This window comes from Danio rerio, chromosome 22 (genome assembly GCF_052040795.2).
Source record: "Danio rerio strain M-AB ecotype USA chromosome 22, GRCz13ab, whole genome shotgun sequence".
Lineage (NCBI taxonomy): Eukaryota > Metazoa > Chordata > Actinopteri > Cypriniformes > Danionidae > Danio > Danio rerio.
The window spans coordinates 24,969,298-24,990,707 of record NC_141042.1 but is presented as its reverse complement, the minus strand read 5'-3'; the positions used below and the strand labels follow the sequence as shown (position 1 = coordinate 24,990,707).

The window sequence follows — 21,410 nt, the reverse complement described above, 5'->3', positions numbered from 1 at the left end:
TTTGTTATTAATTAATTAATTATTCATAATTGAAAATCGAATCGAATCGTGACTTCAGAATCGAAAATGTAATTGAATCGAGAATTTGAAGAATCGTGACACCCCTAGAACAAGTTCTTCACCCCAACCTACTTTAAAGCCATTTCTATAGCTGCACAATATATTGTTTCTGCATCAATATCGCAATGTGCACATCTGCAATAGTCACATCGCAAGATCTGATACTATTGAGTCTGAATTAAACTGTATTTGACCAGAAGCCACAGAACACACATGGTTTGTAGAGTCACTCCTAAGTTTTATCTATAATAGATTGAATAGTCATATAAATTGATAGTCTTATAAAAAATAACCATAACAGTACATTTGTAAAATGTACAATATTTATCAACACATTTTTACGATTTTTTGATTAAAGAATTCAAAAGTTCATCACTAGGCATGGGCCAGTATAAGATTCTGATGGTATGATAACCTTAATTGGATAAAAATATCATGGTTTCACATTATTGTAATTTACTGTAATCATTTTTAAAAACTTTTTTCCCTTTGAACACAATATAGTTTATTTTGAGAAACATTTGAAAATTTTGGAACGATAAACATGTCTGGCTAAATAATTAAAATGAATCATTGCCTTCTGCTGTTTTCATCAGTTTCAAAAACACAGATTTCTACACAATTTAAAAAGGCATTTTTGGATATATTTTCTGCTGGAGATACTTTTGTCATATAAAAATAAAAAATCTTACAAATACTGTAGCAATGGTATGGCAGAAAATGTTGGCGGTTTTAAAACCTACACTTTTCTAAACCCCGGAATACCTTTAAAATGTTATCCCCCCATGACTAATCATCACTAATTTGAAATAGGTTTTTTTTACACTACAGGAACGTTTGTGACTTTTGATCAATTTAAAGCATGTTTACTTAAAATTTTTTCATAAAGATCTACACCCCAAACTAAAACGTACAACTAAAATATATAAACAGACACTTCTATTATATTAACTGTGTTGTATGCAGTTGACACGCAATGTCACATACAAATGAGCACACAATAAATACAGCCTGAAGTGACAAAAACAACACGACATCAATTAAAACATCTGATTCATTTGGGATGACGATACTCCAGGCATTAATAAACACCATCTGAGCGGCAACTGGCAAGCCTACACAAGGAAAAGCTCAAAACTCTCCAAAGCAAACACAAAAACCAGAACTGAATGCATCCCAAGAGGTCTATGCAAGGCAGCAAATACTGCACATTTTTTAAGCCTGCACATTTCCAGACAAGCATCCCCAATGATCCCTGCATGAACAGAGAAAAGCACAACAACTAAATGCTGAATCCACACGCACAACACAATTGAAAACAGAAAACCACAAGGACATTCTTCAAGGAAAGACAAACAGAAACCTGTGAGAGATTGAGAAACGCGGTATGTTGTTTGTCTTCATCCTGTTATAAAGACGAAAACATTCTGATCTAGCTTTGAAGAGATAGTACAGGCCCCAAAAATGTACTCACCATTTACACACCCTCAAGTGGTTCCAAACATTCAGAAGTTTCTTTATTCTGTTAAACACTAACAGTTTTTTTTAAAGCTGAAAACCTGTAACCATTAACTTCCATGGTAGGAAAACAAGTGCTTTTGAAGTCAATGGTTACAGGTTTCCAGCATTCTCCAAAACATCTGCTTTTGTATTTAACAGAAGAAAAAAATGTCAAACAGGTTTGGAACAAGTAAAGCATGGGTAAACGATGACAATAAAACAAATATGACAAATTCTGTCAAATCTTTTAGTATTCACTCAACAAATTGAACAGATAATACAATAAATGGAAATGAAGGTTCAGTCAAACTTATAGGGAAAACAATGAAAATTAGTGATGACTTTTTTCTCAAACTTACTGCTAGTTAAGGGGCTGTTAACACCTGGTCACTTCATGCATATTTTCTGATTGGACAGCTATTCGATCATGATATGAGCAGGTGTAAATGCCCTCCGAAACGCATTCGAAATGAATATAAATTCAATTGCCCAGACCCCTTTAAGAAGTGGTTTTCAGATGAAACCAGACAGGTCTAAATGCATTTGGCTGTTGAAACCACATATGTAAATTTAACTTCTCCCAAAATTAAATTAAAATAAGATACAAAAAGTGAATATGTTGTTGGCTGTATAACTGTCAGATATACAACAGCCAATGCATAAGCAATGGAAGGCTACAGTTAACAGTTTGAGATGTTAGTTTTATGTTTTTTATTGGTTTCATTTTATTTTCAACTGTGAAATTATTAAATTAAATTGTTAAATTAATACCAGATATATCCCAATGTATTTGTTATAAAATCAATTCATTTCCTTTAGATGTTGCTATTAAAATGCATCATTAAAACAAAGATTATTTTTAGATTATTTTAGCATGAGGTAGAGTACTTAAATAACTCTATATGGTCACCTTAAAATTATAAGGTTCAATCTGACATTTTTGTCAAAATTGAGTCACTAACATATTGTTTTTAAATGACAACTTATTTACATTATTATTTATACAAGCTGTTTACATTTTAAGACTTTTTATTAAAAACAAATGTTTCACACACACTGTTTGCTATATGGAGTGCAAAAACTTTTAAGCTCAATATCTCAAAATCATTCAGAACACAGATAGAACCTTATAATTCCAAGGTGACAATAAGATAACTCAATATGTAATTGAAATATTTACATATTTAAAAAATGTATATATGTTTTTGTAATTAATATACTTTTTTTTAGTTTTAATTTTATTTTTGACTGTGAAATTATGAAAGTAAATTGTTGAATTAATTAGGGCTGTGCAAAATTATCGATATATCTGACTAGCGAGATAATTTCTTTCACGATAGTGTATCAATAGTCCAACCTGAAGTATCGATACAAGTAGCTAATTCGCTATTAACAAAACGTTAAGTAGGACGGCATTAGAAGTAAGCAAGAGTGAGCATAATGGAAAATACAAAGGTGCACAACAACAATTTTGTGAACTCGCACAAATGCTTCCAAATATATTTTGAGGTCGAATAGACAACATTTTGGGCGCATTTTAGTATACAATTTAGAGCCCTGATTTTGGAGTTTAGTTTAGTTTTAGTTTAGTTTAGTCACATTTTAAAGCACTGTGTTACAGTTTTATGTTTACTTGATGCACTTTAAAAAATATATTTACTTGCTTTAGTTCTATAAATTGTTTATTTTATTTATATGTGACTTTAGTGGCATATACGTTTTAGTTAAGCGTTTACAATATGCATTTAATACATTTCAGTGAGTTCTTTGTTCAATCACAATGTGCAATTCTAAGGAATTGAAATGCATAGAAAATAAATTTGAATTGGAGTTTTAATTCGTCTGCTGACTTTATCATGTTGTCAATATAACATGACACACATACTAATACAAACTATTGCAATATATCACAATATTTATTGTATCGCAATATACTGTGATATATTCTATCGTGACCCATGTATTGTGATATGCATCATATCTTGAGGCCCTTGCCAATGCACAGCCCATGAATTAATATTGGATGGCAGTATTAACTGGTCAGCAGATATCTAATATATAGGTTGCTCACAGACATGTGATCTATTTTACCAAACTAGGCAACTTCATATTGGTTAAAACTAGGGATGTAACGGTATCAGAATTTCGCGGTACGGTAATACCTCGGTATGAATGTCACGGTACGGTATTTATTGAATCATTTACAGGAAAAAACAAAACTTATGAAAATACTCCAAAAAAGTGCCAAAAGTGTCAATGACATACAAATTAGCCATCTATCTGTAAGCTTTGAAACAGGAACTTCAATTTTAATAACAAAAAACTATTAAACCATGTAAAAAATAAAGTTTCAATTTAGTATTGTTGAAAACTCATCACATTCAACATTTAATCACACTCAGCCCATCTACCCAGATGAGAGCTCTGCTAGTCGGACTTCTCATCAAGCATCTCCCGCTGGATCTAATCTCACTATATTTATTAAACGGGATATTTCATTTATCTTGTTGTCTTTATCTAACGACATATTCCCTGACTTTGGGCATTGGAATCTATTACTTGTTCTCAGGTAACGTGTTTTTGCTGAGCGCAAAGATAAGTTAATGATTAATGTAACCACGTACATTCTGTATATTGACTGATCGCCTTTATTTCCTATAATGTAAAAACTTATTGTATGTTATACTTTTAAAATGGCCATTATCGATTCTTAAAACTGATACTCAGCTAAAGAGAGGCTGTGTTTCGTATTTTCACTGAAATTGAAAGGAGACAGTTGTTATCGGCTCCGTTTTGTTATAAATATGCACACAGTGAAGATGACGCTCATCTTATGCAGCACGGCGCCTCAACATTTCTGCTGTCTAAGTTGCTAATATTAAAATGAAAATAGGCAGTTCCTTAAATCATGTTTACATTTTATTGTTGAGAAAGTGAAACAACGAAGCCAGGGTGATGTGAATGAAGTTATAAAGTACACTGTTCCCTTTGAAGATTTACCCGTCTCCTCGGTATAATCTGCTTTTCCATATCAAACTGAGAAGAAGAGACTGCAGCCTTGATCAAACTTGCGAAGTCTGAACTTACACGGAGAAAATGCAGGACTGAACTGTGCGTGTAAAGCAGGTCGCACACCAGAAGCGACGCTCGGCGGCGCGCCGCGCAGCGCCAGGCAGCGCCATGTATTTTAGAATTCTAAACATAGGTTTCTATCAGGATACACACACCGGCGCCGCAAGTCGGCGGCGCCCGGCGACGGCTCAGGACGCAGTTCATTTTTCAGCCGCGCCACAGAGCGCCATCTGATTAGTTTCATGTTAAATATCATTCGAATGTGCGCTTCTGGTGTGCGATACTTTAATCTGTCATGTACGCGCCGTGTCGCGGCGCCGAGCGGCGCTTCTGGTGTGCGACCTGCTTTAGAGTTTTCCAGCTCTTTTCATCCCCGCTTCTAGCAGCACACTCCATTTCCGCATTACTGGATCTGTAGCAACGACAGACCGCAAGGGATGATGGACAAGCATGGGCTGATGGCAATTGTAGTTTTCGTTACCTCCCGTTCGCTTCATTCGCCTGAGCAAATTTTCTCAGAAGACCTATAGTTTTACCGAGTCATGCGACTTCGGTAATATCGAAAAAAATTAATATTGCGGTATGACGGTATTTACAATACCGTTACATCCCTAGTTAAAACTGATCATTTGTCCTGTACCAACTGTATAACACCCTCTGTCTTAAGCACCAGGTATAGTTTAGGGCTAGGTTTCCCAGTCATGGCTTAGACTATGCCAAAATTAGGCCATAGTTCAGTTGGTACATCAAGTCCTTTTTATACATGTTCCTTAGAAATATCATTACGGCTGTCCATCTTAAGATAAAACAAAGCTACTGATATATGTTAAGATCAGCCAGTATTTTTTTTTTTTTCAGTGAAAACAGCTAAGACTTGCAATTTAGTCTGGATCCAGGCTTAAAGGGAAAGTTCACTCAAAAAATTAGGATTTACTCATTATTTACTCACTCTCGAGTGGTTTCAAACCTTTAACAGTTTGTTTATTGTGTAAACTTCGAAATAATGTATTTTAAAGAAGGACGAAAACTTCTAACCATTGAATTGCACAGTAGGAAAAACAAATATTCAGAAAGTCAATGGTGACAGGTTTTCAGAATTATTCAAAACAAACTCATTAATGTTTAAGACGAGTAATTGATGACAGAATTTTGCCTTTAAAACTTGTTTGTGAAACCAGGGATGAGTGTATGCAGGAGTTTCCATGCAGTGTGCAAAGGAAATGTTCATCATCAGAACACAACACACAACTCCTAATTCTGTATCTGCATGTACAGAGTGTAGACATGTTCACATGAAGTCTGAATTGTGTGAGGAGCACTAGGAGTCTACACTAGTTTGTTAAAGCGTCAACACTGAATTGAGCCACTGTTTCATAGCCTAAAAGATGAAACCAAACAACAACAAACTACTGAAGACAGCAAAAACAAACAATACCCACACTGACGAGTGCTTGTTTGAGGGGATTGAAGTACCCACAGGTTTTGTGGCTTTTTGGAGGAGTAAAAAATCAAACACTAGACAAGGATAAATATGTCTACGGTTTATGTAGATGTCATGTTATATGTTCATGTGTTAATATGTCACTGTCTTTTTAAAATGTATACGTTTAGAAATAGATAAACTTTACTCAAATATAAAGATTTTGACTTAATCAAGAAAGAATAAGAAACACTTAGGTTCCAATAAGTTTAAAAGTGACAAATTTTATACTTCAATTTTCAAACTAATGACTGAATGTGAATGAAAACTTCGTTTAAAACTATTGTGTATTTGACCTGCCTCACAAATGAGGTCTCAACCTTCTTGACAGCATTTATGACGTTAAAAATCATAATGATTAGCCAGAACTACTTAACCTGAATATGAACAACATCTACAGTACTTCAGGTAATAAATGAAGCACTACATTGGAGATTGCCCAAGAAATTACGTGTCTGTAAATACTACCACACCAATTCACCCTAAGCATTAAACGGGGTTGAAATTACTGGGTTGAATTCCTGCAAAGCTAGCTTTTCTCTTAACGACATGATTAGCCACCAACAGCTTGTGTTGCACCACAGTCATCCTCAGTATGCAGAAGATTTCATGCTGAATCTGCTCCAATCTGACAGCACGTGCCAACATTCACACTGCTTAACCGCCAATACATACTACAACACCTACAGCTGATGCTAGCCACCATATGATATCCATTACACGACATTAGAAGCAAAACACAACGAAAGAGAAAGCGGTAGAGGTCCTAACGTTATATCAAACATATTGGCGTCGTTCCTGGCGACCCAGTGCAGCTAATATTCAATGGCTGTCTGACTTTCTATGCGCTTTTACTCACGACAAACCAAAATAATCAGTTTACCTTAATAATTAACTATATGTGATCCCTATCAAACCTTGAAGACAGTTTTAAGTCATCTGACAGGAATTGACAGGCTCGCGCTCGTCTCGTTTAAACGCGTTTCTCGCTGCGCGTGCCAGTCACCCGTTTATTTTAACGCAGAAACACACAATGCACGCGCACCATCATCATCTTCTTCTCCACTCACCCTCTTTTACGCCAGGCAGGTTTTTCTGATCAATACTAAAATCAGCCATCCTAATGTTTCTCTGGGGTTTCTGAAGGTTATTGTTTGACAGACTGATGGCGGTTTCCGTCTGATAAATAAATCCCGATCGATGGCTTCGTGTCGCTCTGATTGGTTTCTGTCGCCAGCCGAGGTTTCTGTCTGTCCCTCCCTCTGTACCCAGAGTAGATGAAAATTACGTGCACACACAAACACACACATACACAATCCACCAAGGAAAAGTCGAGCAATGTGTGTGTGTGTGTGTGTGTGTGTGTGTGTGTGTGTTTGCTACGGATGGCAGGGCGGGACATGCAATGCACGCGCGCGCTCACCTTCTGGCACGCAGTGAAGCGCGCGCACGCGAGCAAATAAACGTAACACACCCACTGAACCTGCGCAGTTTCAGTCAACAAACAATCCTATCTGTCAGACCATACCGACTAAAACATGTGGGTTGGCAATATTTTTAAAAATCCGATATGGTTTGTGGTTATTGAATGGTCAATTTAGGGCAGTCTAAACAATCTGAGGTTACAAATTCCTTGAATTGACACTGATGCCTCTGTTGCTTCGAAGAAAATGCAGTAACTCAATTTGAAAATTATTAAGTCCACTACATCATTTTTTAAAGGGAAAGAAACAAAAGAAAATTGAATTTTAAAAAATATATATTTACCATAATTGACGATATCAAAAACAACAACAAACGTGCTTAAAATCAGAGCTTGTTTATTATGAGTCATTTACATGAGTCATATCATAAATTATAATGAAATATATGAGTACAAACTATGGGAAAATAATCGTTAAAACTAAAAAAATATGATTAATATAGTACCATATATAGTATAATTGTTTAAATATAAATATGCCATTATTTTAATGCAATTTTTAAGAAATGTAATTTTGCAATATTATCATGTCATTACAGTCAAAAGCTAAAATCCCAAACAGAAAAAAACTTTTATTCGATGTTTTTTTCAAACTTTTTTTCAATGCAATTTAAGTTTTATCAAATGGAAAATATTTGATGGCATACATTGTTCCTTAAAATTATTTGAAAAGAAATGAAACCTGATTCGACTGGGTTTAATTAGAGTGGCATTCAAATGTTTAAAAACAAATATGACATTGATGTTAAAATATTAAACATTAAAGTAGAAATATAATATAAAAAACTTGATTTTTCTTACCTTTATCATTTTACTTAAAATAATAATTATAATTTAAAAACATTCAATATTTATTGGACTAACTGTATTTATTATTTTATTATATTTATTATTTTAAAAACGTAATGAAAATGATATATAAGTGTCACTGATGTTACAAACAAATACATATTTAAAATTTAGATTTAAAAACAAAATATTTATTGTTTATTATAATATATACCTTACCTTCAATGTATTTATTATCATTAAAATGAATTATATAGTTTATTTAGTATTTTGTAATTATTATACTAAACATCACTAAAACAACAATTATTTTTTATCAAACATAACCTGCAGTATATATACAGTTGAAGTCAGAATTATTAGCCCCCCTGTTTATTTTCCCCCCAATTTCTGTTTAACGGAGAGAAGATTTTCTAGTTAATAGTTTTAATAACTCATTTCTAATAACTGATTTATTTTATCTTTGCCATAATGACAGTAAATAATATTTGACTAGATCATTTTCAAGATACTTCTTAAAGCTTAAAGGTACATTTAAAGGCTTCACTAGGTTAATTAGGTTAACTAGGCAGGGTAGCGTTATTAGGCAAGTTATTGTATAATTAATGTTTTGTTCTGTAGACTATTGGAAAAAAAAATAGCTCAAAGGGGCTAATAATTTTGTCCTTAAATTTATTTATTTATTTATTTTTTATTCAAAACTGCTTTTTTTCTAGCCGAAACAAAATGAATAATACTTTCTCCAGAAGAAAAAATATCATCGTAAAAAATATAAACATCATTTGGGAAATATAAAAAAATATATTAAAAATATATTAATATTAAATATTAAAAAAGAAAAAAATCAAAAGAGGACCAATAATTCTGACTATATATTAGGGATGCTCTGATCGATTGCCAAAGATTAGTATCGGCCGATAATCATATTTTCTGACTCAATCGGTACTTGCCAATCTCATGAACTGATCGCAGGTGTTTGTTTTTGACAATATTGCAAGTTGACTAAAACCCGGCTGAAAATTTCATTTATTTTACGTTAAATGTATATATATATATTTTTTTTTCATTCATTTTCTTGTCAGCTTAGTACCTTTTTTAATCTGGGGTCACCACAGCAGAATGAACCGCTAACTTATCCAGCATGTTTTTACACAGTGGATGCCCTTTTAACCGCAACCCATCTCTGGGAAACATCCACAAACACTCATTCACACACACTCATACACTACGGATAATTCAGCCAACCCAATTCACCTGTACCGCATGTCTTTGGACTGTGGGGGAAACCGAAGCACCCGGAGGAAACCCACGTGAACGCAGGGAGAACATGCAAACTCCACACATAAACGCCAACTGAGCCAAGGATCAGCGACCCAGCGACCTTCTTGCTGTGAGGCAACAGCACTACCTACTATGCCACTGCTCACCCATGTATTTTTTAAATTTGAATATTTAAAATACCTTTTTATAATATACTTATTGCAATAAACAAATATGTATTCATAGGTGTGCATTTTAACGTGTTATGCATCAAATATGCACTCCAAACTTTTACTTCTACCATCATTTGCAATGTTTCTTGATTGCTTTGTTAGTCATTTTTCCTACCAGTGTTTTTATCTGTTGTATCTATTATTTTCTGTAAAGCTGCTTCTGACCATGGCACGTCCACACTGAATGGTTATATGAGACATGTTTAGGGGATTATATGCAACATTCTTAATTTATTCTCTTAGGTAAGATGAAATCTCCACTGAAGTATCATACTTAGAGGGGGAAATGTGCTTTATGCATTATAAAGCTTGAAGCATCATAATTGGTACTCTGTATTAGCCAATCAGCAAGGAATCAGTGCTTGGTTGTGGCTGCAAAAATCCTGAAGCATCATTATAATTTTTAATCCTGCAATTGTTTTGTAATCACTATATGAATCTTAGAACAGAAATTAACAGAGCTAAACTGCTTAAAATAAAGTAACTCTGAAAATAAATTATTCAATATTATTATATATATATATATATATATATATATATATATATATATATATATATATATATATATATATATATATATATATATATGTTAGCATTTAATTAATTACAAATGCTTAAATACTGCCTACAGTGTAATATTCCCCATGAAATATAGAATCTAATGAAATATAGAATCTAATGTAATTTCATTTGTCCTCCTTTTTATTACTATGTTATTAATAATAAGAAGAATGTAAAAAGGATAAAAAGAGCATTACACATTATTCAAATAGTCTGCATCATGTTTGTCAGCCATGCAATAGATCTAAAATCTTAATCCAATTTTTCAAATTGCAGAAGTCAGCACATTTATAGAACGATATGTTATATCATAGCATCCGTACGGTTCTGCTATTCCAGACACTGCACACTTTTAGCGAAATGAAAAGAGATGAATGATTTCAGCAGTATTGAAGAGGCCTCTGATTGATTACAGCCATTGGCCCTGAAAGCCCATCAGAACATCAGCTCGGCCTGTCAAACACACGCTTTCAGACGTACCACCAATTCCGTCACGCTCTTGATTTACAGCCGTGACACATTCATACGTCTGCAACGGCTGATTAAAAGGGTCTCAGCGGATGAGTGTCCGGCAGAAGAGATTTTGGTCAGGAAGGAGCGAAACCCAACACTTTACAAGTGCAATGGACAGAACAATTCCAAGCGTTCTTCTACAAATCGTTTTTTTACTTCTCGTTGGTGCTTTCAGCGTTCATACAAGAAGCCTCGAAAGTCCAGGTGAGTTTATTTGTTCATACAAGGGGAAAAAAAATGGTGATTTACTTTTGGGTCAAATATTGAGAAACACAATTGTTAAATTATTTTTGTTTGTTGATATTTGTTGAGTTTGTTGATATTTGAACCAAATATTTAGTTAAATCATGCCCTTTTAGAGGTTATTTAAACCTAAATTTAGGTCAAACTAACCCTTTTCTGCATTTGAACCAAAAATCAAGTTAAACCAACCCTTTCTTATTTTTAAATCAAAAATTAAGTTGAACCAACCTCTTTTTTATATTTGAACCAAAGATTTAGGTAAACCAACCCATTTTTAAAGATTATTTAAACCTAAATTAAAGTTAAACAAACCTCCTTTTTTGTATTTAAGCCAAAGAATTAAGTAAATCCAACCCATTTCTATAGGTTATTTAAATAAAATATCTGGTTAAACCAACTATTTTTTTTTTGGCTATTTGAACCAAATTTTAACTTAACACTAAATTGTCCTTTAAGTTAAATCAACACCTTGTTTATATTTGAACAAAAAATTAAGTTAAACTATTTTTGTATATTTAACTATTTTTATATTCAAGCCAATAAATTAATTTAAACCAACACTTTTTATATTTGAATGTAAAATTATGCTAAACCAAAAGTTTTTGTATAGAATTAAATCAAAATGAAATAAATAAATAATTATATATATTTAAATGTTTTTCTATTTTATTTAATTTTTTTCAGTCAACCAGGTTTTCCAGTCGAAGGATGATTCAGATATCCAGGATCAAATTTTGGCATTTTTGCTGCGGAAAAATGTCATGCCTCTTCAAGAAAAGGATTTATTAGGTACAGTAAATCACGGTTTTATTTTTGTGCATTGCACTGAAACAAAGACAAGATGTTCTGTTATGTCCTCAGTATATTGCATGGGATAAAAGTCTTTTGTAAAAAAATTAAATGTCAAGATTTGGGTTAGATAATGATTCAATGTAACTTTACTGTAAAAATTAAACAAGTTACATTTATTTGTACTTGAAACTGAAGAAGTGGTCTTACTAAATGTTATCTTTTTTTAAATACAGCAGACAAAAAAATCTTTTGTTTTTTTGTGATTCATATGAATCGAAAATTGATTCCTAAATCATTTTATAATTCAAAATCTCCAAATCAAATTTTATTTAAAGAGCGTTTAAAATGTTTTAAATTACAATTGTTTTCTAAAATGCTGTACTAAATTATCAGACATGAGCACTAACCAAATACATTTAAAAAACTCTCATAATGAGTTAAAAGTTAGAGAATGAAAATACATTTTAAGACTGGATTTAAACAAAGCTGTTTGAAAAAAAAAAAAACATCTTTGCACTTACCTTATAGCTTTGTTGTTAATGAATTTCAGGACTGGAGTTGGCCAGGAAAATCACAGAACTGCAGGAGGTAAAAAATAAAGAAAAAAATAGATTTATATATTTAACATGTTTTATGTGTACAAGTTGTTTCATGTTATGGAAATTGCAAACAATAATTCAAAAAACACAAAAATGATATATATGATAAAGCTAAATCAACTGTTCTGATTGTCAAAAACCCGTTTCAGCTTCAAAAGGAGCTCAATCTTGAAAGAAAACTGGTGTCAAACGCAATGGATAACAGAAGATCGATGACCCGCAAACGAGATGACAGTGAGTTTTGCAGATTTATATCTTCAATAAAGTTGATAAAAGTGTCATATTTCATTTTTTTTTTTTTTTACAATTCTTTGTAGCCTGTTTCTGGAAATACTGTGTTTGAGGATCTTCAAGTGAAGAGCGAGGAGAAGGAAAAGTCTGCAAAATCATTGAATGCCTTAAGATGTGTCAAACAAGCAGAATCATTTTACATATCAAATGAATATGTATTCAGAACATGTCATGATAATCATGATAGTAATAATGTACTCAAGACTGTACTCTTTTAACAAAAGTGTATTTTATTTAAATGTCATGTCAATAAAATGTAAAAGGAAAAAAATCTGGTTTATTCCTTCATTGCATTATGCACATTATTTGCCTTTTTAAATATTCTCTAATTTAAATCAACGGCAAGCTGCCTTGAGTGTTTTTTTAAGAGCTGTTGTCTCCCTCTAGTGTTAAGTCTTTGAACTGTCCAAACGGGACATTTCTCTTTCACTCAAAAATGTATATTTGCTGTTAGTTTGTTCATCCTCAAGTTGTCAAGAAATATTTTTTATTATTCAGATTTTAGTTAAAACTGTGGCCCTTGAAGATTTATAATATGCAAGTCAGAGCCGGTTTCCAAACATTTTATCCTACCCATCAGATTACACTGTATTTCAATGGTTCAGAGTAGGGATTAGGTAGGTTAGGGCGATACTACAGCTTCATATTACACTACTTCACAGTAGAACAGTGCATCCAGAAAGCATTTATAGCGCTTAACTTTTTCCAAAATAGATTAAATTCATGTATTTCCTCAAAATTCCACACGCAATATCCCATAATGACAATGTGAAAAAAGATGTTTTGAAATTGTTGCAAATTTAATAAAAATAAAAAAGCTGAAAAACACATGTACAGAAGTATTCACAGCCTTTGCTCAATACTTTGTTGATGCACCTTTGGCAGCATTTACAGCCTCAAGTCTTTTTGAATATGATGCCACAAGCTTGGCACTCCAGTCTTTGGGAATGTTTGCCCATTCCTTCTTGCAGTACCTCTCAGGCTCTATCAGGTTGGAAAGCGACGGTGTACAGTCATTTTCAGATCTCTCGAGGGATGTTTAATCGGATTTAAACCCATGGCTGGGCCAATCAAGGATATTCACCAAGTTGTTGTGAAGCCACTCCATTAATATTTTTGTGATGAGCTTTGGGTCATTGTCCTGCTGGAAGATGAACACCTTCCCCAGCCTTGTGCCTCGAGACAATCCTGTCTCAGAGGTCTATAGACAATTCCTTTGTCTTCATGTTTGGTTTGTGCTTTGACATGCACTGTCAAACCTGGGCCCTTATATAGACAGGTGTATGCCTTTTCAAATCATGTCCAATCAACTGAATTTACCACAGGTGAACTCCAATAATCTGCTGAAACATCTCAAGAATGATCAGTGGAAACAGAGTGTACCTGAGCTCAATTTAGAGGCTGTCAATACTTATGTACATGTGATGTTTCAGTTTTTTTTATTTTTAATAAATTTGCAATCTATTTTTCAGATTGTCATTATGGGCTATTGTGTGAATTTGAGGGAGTAAAGTCAAGCGCTAGGAATATGTTCCACATGCACTGTATAAGGAATAACTGATGATGGGCTATTAAATTATTTGACAATAACGCACACCAGAGGCAAATTGTCAGGTTTTTGTCCTCAACTACTGTGAAGCACTAGATTTTTAAGCTTTTCAACCAAGGACTTCTGCTTTGTTTTAATGTGATTTTTGACTGTTTTTTTTTGTGAAATACCCAAAATCATTCTGTGTATTGATATGAAACATTGTACAGTATAAGTAATGTGGTCAAAACCTGTCTGGATCAACTTTAGCTGTGCGTTTATTTGTAAACCGCACTCCTTAGAATGTTCATCAGCCAATCTAAATCAAGTATTCAACAGTATTATAAAGACAAAATAATGTCCATAGAAACTGCTTTGCAAACACTATTTCCTGTAAGAGTCTTCTAAATGGAATTACTTACTATGGAATTTTGAAGATTGTTTTTATTTATTATTATAACATTTTAACAGTACAAAAATTATACATGCCAGGGGGTAAGTTAATAAATACATTGTAGAGTTCACAAAGTTTTAAAGTGCGTAGGGCTTTCTTATTTAGAGTCTCTGATACTACTAATATGTTTGGAAGATTTCTATATACTATTTTAATTCTGACCTAAACATTTATATGAGTAAAATACTAACAACAAAATAAAAATAGGCAACATCAATATGAGTTGCATACAGAATTTACTGGGATTCTACAAGCAAATGTCTTAAAAAACTCAAGAAGGATGCAGTATCTCTTGTGGGCTGCTCTGCAGAGTATGATAAGCGTAGAAAAGGAAAAGTTTTTCCAAAGTCTGCTTATTAACAGCAGAAAGCATCCGTTTCACCAACAGTCTTCAACACTTGTGAGAGGTAAGTTTAACATTACTACTAATTCATGTATTTGTTTGTTTTGGGCACTTAAAAGAAGTCTAAAAATCTGCACTTGTGTTTTTTTCTTTTTCAAACCTGCATCTCTTGCTTACTCATGTAGAATGCAAAAACAGATTTTTAAAAAAATATATACAAATTTTAAAAAAATTACTTTTTGTCCATGAAGTTAAAGTCAGTGCTGTCCGATGTTATTTTGGACCTCATTGCTTGTATTGTATGGACAAAAAAATTAAAATAAAAAAATAATATTAATAATAAAAAACATAAAGGTGAAAATTATGCCCAATAAGAATGGTTTAGTTTAAATCATGGCCCGTTCTTTAGAATATCAAAATATAATGAATGCAATTTATTGAACAACTGAATAATGAAGACACTGGGCTTTGTAAATGTATTAGCTTTAAGGTACATTTTGGTGTAATAATTGTGTTGCTAAATTCTGTTTTTGTAGTTTACACATCAGCTATAATGGTGTTGTTTTCAAATGTAGTATTGTTTTATTTGACTTTTTGAAATGATTTGCATACAGACAAAGAAGCTGTGAAAATTATACCAAAAAATGCTGTATTGTGCATGCCAGGCCCGTAGGTGTTGTTTTGGTTGCCATATACTAGCCCATATTGAACATATAAAGTGCATTATCCAACAGTTTTGCAATTTACACATGGGTGATAATGGTATCATTTTCAAAAACTTTGAAACACATTTTCTTTTGCTTTTTGAAAAGTTTTGCAAACAGACAACAAAGCAGTCAAATGTTCTCTGTTCGAATGGAGCCACAAAAATGACAAGAAAAAAAAACACTGCATTATGCATGCCTGAACAGTAGGGGACAATGTTGCTTTATAAAGAAACACTATGCACCTGTACCAAAGTCCCTTTGTGGCAAGTCAACTCACTCGGCAGCCATCTTTGAAACACCTATCGAGCAGTATGCTCAGGCATTCTGTCTGAAAGGGGAAACATCAAACTCTCCAAAACTGCTTGCCAAGCTTACAATTGAATTTCATACTAGGAATCACCAATAAAGTTAAACAACAACTGTCTCTTTAGTTTCATTTCCAAACATCCAATTCACACAAAATCTGCAGAAACTCATGTCTGGTCCGAGCCCCTCCCCCAGAGTATCGTCAATCTAGCGATCGATGATTGGCTCCTGTACATCTGGCTTTATTCGCCATATAGTGATCGATGATTGCCTCCTGTATTAGAAAGCAGACTTTATTTGCCATATAGTGATCAATGGTTGGCTCCTGTACTCGTAGGCTTTATTCTCCATATTGACCATATATACACTTTTCCCCATTCAGAAAGATACAAGTGACATGTCTTCCTTAAAAGTGTCTCTTGTGTAAATACACACTTATTCTGACATGTACTTGTGTTTGTTCTCCAGTTTGAGAGTATGTGGTTCAGATTTGCTCTCCTTCAGCTTCTGCCTCAGCTCACCCTCAGTTCTTGGTGCCCCAGTGGGTGTGTTTGCGACATTAGGGGATCTGCAAAATGCATTGGAAACATCAACGACATACCCCAACTGGACCCGACAAAAACATTCCTACTCTTGTTGAACGATACAAACATAAAGGTCCTCAAGGACCGAAGTTTTCAGCAGCTCTCTCTCCTGCTACGAGTAATGATCACGCACAGCACTCTTGACACCATCCAACCAGAAGCCTTCCACGGTGCTCCACAGCTTCGCTCCATCAAAATGTCATCAAACGCACTTGCAGTTGTTCCACCTAAGGTGTTTATTGAGCAGAGGAACTTGGAGCAACTGCAGCTGGATGGCAACCAGATAGTTTCTGTTAGTTCAGAACTCTTTGAAGGGTTGTTCAGCATGACTGAGCTAGATTTGAGCAAGAACCGCATTTCCCAACTGGATGCTGGCGTCTTTCAGAGCTTAACCAAGCTGATTTATTTAAACTTGGCTGGTAATCAACTGAGAAATCTACCAAAGACTGTATTCCACAACCTTGGTAACCTTCAGACTCTGGTCCTCACGTCCAACCATCTGGAGATTCTCGAAAGTGGTTCCTTTGATCATCTAAGTAACCTGTTGGTACTAATGCTACAGAAGAACCAGATCAGAGAGATTCCTCCACGTCTTTTCTGGCACATGCCATCCCTGCTCACCCTTTCCATGTCAAACAACCAACTCCAACATATCCCACCTGAGAGTTTCTACTACTTACCCAACCTAACCAAGCTCACCCTCTACAAGAACCCCTTGATCTTCCTGCCAGACCAGCTGATCGGACACATGCCAAGGCTCCAAGAACTATACCTTTACGAAACTAACCTAGTCACTGTGCCTTCAAATCTTTTTGCTAACACAACCAACCTTCAATATCTCAATGTACACCTAAACAGCAACTTAACCTTGCTACCAAAAGACGTTTTCTGTTGCCTTCCCAAACTAAGGAAACTGTCCCTCAAACACAACAACCTTCGCGAGCTGCATCCGGAGATCTTTTCTAATCTGAACAGGCTTCAGATTCTAACCCTTGATGGGAACAAGTTTGAGTCTCTCCCATCTACAATATTTCTCAATACCTCAAGACTAGAAATACTGAATCTCAACCAGAACCATTTGAGGTTTCTCCCAGGAGATGTTTTTGTTCATGCAGGAGCGCTTAAGGTTCTCACTCTTAGTGATAACCGATGGATGTGCGATTGTAGCATATTGGGTTTTGCAGAATGGATTCGAGACAACTGGAGGATGATCAGTGACTTGGATAATGGAGTAGCATGCTATGAACCGAACTACCTACAGAATCATTTGCTGCAAACATTGACCTACGAAGATCTCCAATGTGGCTTGAGTGTCTTACAGACAACATTAATGACAAACATTAACACCTTTACCGTACCAATTCCCATGTCAACAATCCCTAGATTGATTTCAACTACAAGCAGGGAAGCGACTAAAACTACAAGTCCTTTTCCAGTAGTCACTTCTCAAGTTTCTCCAACATCTAATTATATCTTCATAAAGGAAGGCATTGACTATTACAATGACTATGACAATGATCCAGCATTCTACAAAACAATTGTTCTTGATAACGGACCGGAAATTGTGCACAACAATTACTACAATGGTTGGGTGTACCTGTGGACTTTGCCGTTGACTGGTCCCTATAGTGGCTTCATGTTGGCGTTGTACTTGGTTCTCTTGGTCACCGGTGCAGTCCTGATCATGGTCAGCTTGTATGCTTTGTATCGACTTCATAAAGTAATGTGGGTTTTAGGGACTCACACTATGGGAGATAGAATAATGGCTAGAAGAGTATGACGCTTCAGAATTAATCTCTAGAGTTTCTACAGTAGATTGTTATATACAGTTGACGTCAGAATTATTAGCCCCCCTTTGATTTTTTTTTTTTTTAATTTATCAAATGATGTTTAACAGAACAAGGAAATTTTCACAGTATGTCTGATAATATTTTTTTTAAATTTTTTTGGAGAAAGTCTTATTTGTTTTGTTTTGGCTAAAATAAAAGCAGTTATTAATTCTTTAAACACCATTTTAAGGACATAACTATTAGCCCCTTTAAGCTAGTTTTTTATTTCGATATACAGAACAAACCATTGTTATTGCCTAATTACCCTAACATGCCTAGTTAACCTAATTAACCTAGTCAAGCCTTTAAATGTCACTTTAGGCTGTATAAAAGTGTTTTGAAAAATATCTAGAAAAATATTATTTACTGTCATCATGACAAAGATGAAATAAATTAGTTATGAGATATGAGTTATTAAAACTATTATGTTTAGAAAGGTGTTGAAAAAATCTTCTCTCCGTTAAACAGAAATTGGAGAAAAAAATAAACAAGTGGTCTAATAATTTAGGGGGGCTAATAATTCTGACTTCCATTCTTTTACGAACAGCAGACTTTCAATGACTTTTTAAATCACCATTAACTTTAAATCATGCACCACTGTAATGCATACCCCAGCATATGAAGCACCATAAAAATCCTTACAGTATTTTATATTTCACTTAAAATTGACATTCAAATGTCAGAGTAATGTTCAAAAATTAACCATTATACAAAATCATATTCAAAGAATTTTAATCAAATTTGTTGAATTCAATACTTGTGATATTCAAATGCGGTTTTTGAAATATTGATAGAAATATCCATTATTTCTCATTGTTCTTGCACAAGATTTAAAATTTTACATTTTACATAATGTAATTTCTGTTTCTTTATTCTTTTGTGCACAATTGTTTAAAAAAAAAACATAAATAAGTTTTATATATAAATAATAGACACACAAACACACACACACACACACACATATATATATATGTATATATATATATATATATATATATATATATATATATATATATATATATATATATATATATATATATATATATATATATAACTTATTTATATATTAATAGATGTGTAAAACTTATTTATATATATTAATGGATTTATATATATATATATATATATATATATATATATATATATATATATATATATATATATATATATATATATATATATATATATTAATGGATGTGTCTACGTTTGGTATCTATGCATTTCTCACAAAGGCCTGAAGCCATCAAGGCTTTATCTTCTATTTTGCCGTTCTTTTTAAAAATACATGTTTCATTACAAATGATCTTCAGCACAACAATTTATGTGAAAATAAGTGTTTATTTATGATTCGCATTTAGCATGCTTTGCAATTTTTCATGTTTAAATAAAAATGAAACCAATTGATTTCAAATGGTCCTAAAATTATCCCTGTTAAACACATTAATATATACTAGGTAAGATTATATATTTATTTGCATTTATGTAAACAGGCATCTACAATGAATAATTTGTCTCTTTTTAAACGTATAAGACTTTCTTTTTAAAGTTTTAATGTTCCAGTACTTTACATTTACAAAACTGATATGATGAACACACCCTTGGTAGTTGTTTGCATGGGCGAAAACCAAATGAAAAACCTTTCTGTACACTGTAAAGCCCAACAGTCAACTTTATCAAATGAAATGAGTGTAGTGAACTCAAAATGGACTGAAAGTTAATTCTACTCATATGAAAAGAGTTTTGAACAGTGTTGAAGGTGATGAGTTAGTTAAATACTTCATTGCTTCAACTTAAATGGAGTAAGTTCACAGTACTCATATAGATTAGTAACTTAAATGGTTTGTAGCAATCGGTTTCCTAAAACAGTTTGAGTTGCCTTAACATATTGGGTTTTACAGTACTCAGTTGGTTTGATTTCTCTTTATTTATTGGGTTTTACTGTGCTCAACTTGCTTCTTTTACTCAAATGGATTAAGTTCAAAGTGCTCATTTGGATTAGTTTTTGAACTTAAATGGTTTGAGTGTCCTTAACTTTTTGGGATTTACCGTGTACTTTCAATGTGGTTTCTTGGCCACTTATACCGAGTTTATGTATAATTTTTTAAAATTAATTATAATTTTTATTTTTACATTTTTTCATGTAAAAATTTACATAATTAAATAATATTTTTATTTATTGAACAAAAGTATTTTCAATGATTTTAAATGGAATTTTTACATTATTTGTTTCCTGTTTTAATTGTTTTTAGGTACAAATGCCTTAAAAGTGTTATTTTTATTACATGCCACAAATATATAATATTTCACAATTATTATATTTCTAAAAAAAGCATTGTTGAATAAATAAATAAAATTATTGTGGATTCACTAAATAAAAGTAACAGAAATGAATAAATTACCAATTAAATATTTCTATTTTGTTTACAGCATTGTCTATACCTTAGCTTTGTTTTAAAATATTATTGTTTTTAAAGCTAAATTCACATGAAATTTCTTAACTTTTGTGTTTTCAATTTAATGGGGATAAAAAACAATAGTCTTCACTCTGAACCCAAGCATGACATGGTGAAGAGAGGATGTAAAAGCAAATAATACCACTTTCTGCAATACGGATTTGTGCCACTGGAGACATAAATCCCACACACACACTTCACCTTCAAGTATAACACTGAACCTCCCATTGAATACTTGTGGTTAAACTCACTATTAGCATAGTTTAGCTGACACAGCAAACATGTAGCAAATTCTTATCAGATTCTCACCACTCCCACATGACTAATATT

At 33.2% G+C, this 21,410-nt stretch overlaps 3 protein-coding genes across 8 annotated transcripts in view; 2 read left to right on the top strand and 1 right to left on the bottom strand.

The window, feature by feature from the left end:
• The window catches only part of ccdc50a (coiled-coil domain containing 50a), a 47,315-nt gene extending 39,863 nt beyond the window's left edge, over positions 1-7,452 (bottom strand). For 4 of the 6 annotated variants that reach the window (XR_015521299.1, XR_015521300.1, XR_015521301.1 and 1 more), the window contains exon 1: positions 7,183-7,391. Coding sequence is in view for 2 of the 6 variants with exons in the window: in NM_001365997.1 (NP_001352926.1) it covers positions 7,183-7,231 (49 nt within the window). In the remaining 4 variants the exon portion in view is untranslated. 6 annotated transcript variants of the gene reach the window in all.
• A 3,556-nt stretch (positions 7,453-11,008) lies between these two features.
• uts2d (urotensin 2 domain containing) lies at positions 11,009-13,131 on the top strand. The gene is given in 5 exon segments (NM_001258318.2): positions 11,009-11,155; positions 11,879-11,983; positions 12,537-12,574; positions 12,735-12,819; positions 12,903-13,131. Coding segments are annotated over 5 exon segments (348 nt in total). The 5' UTR covers positions 11,009-11,061; the 3' UTR covers positions 12,929-13,131.
• A 2,052-nt stretch (positions 13,132-15,183) lies between these two features.
• Positions 15,184-19,480, top strand: LOC101884430 (uncharacterized). The gene is made up of 2 exons (XM_087304395.1): positions 15,184-15,265; positions 16,683-19,480. The coding sequence occupies exon 2, from the start codon at positions 16,692-16,694 to the stop codon at positions 18,576-18,578; it is 1,887 nt and encodes a 628-aa protein (XP_087160521.1). The 5' UTR covers positions 15,184-15,265; positions 16,683-16,691; the 3' UTR covers positions 18,579-19,480.
• Positions 19,481-21,410: the final 1,930 nt, after the last annotated feature.

Bases quoted from the DNA above. Each gene is read 5' to 3' on its own strand.
- LOC101884430 (XM_087304395.1), top strand. From the start codon at position 16,692: ATGTGGTTCAGATTTGCTCTCCTTCAGCTTCTGCCTCAGCTCACCCTC.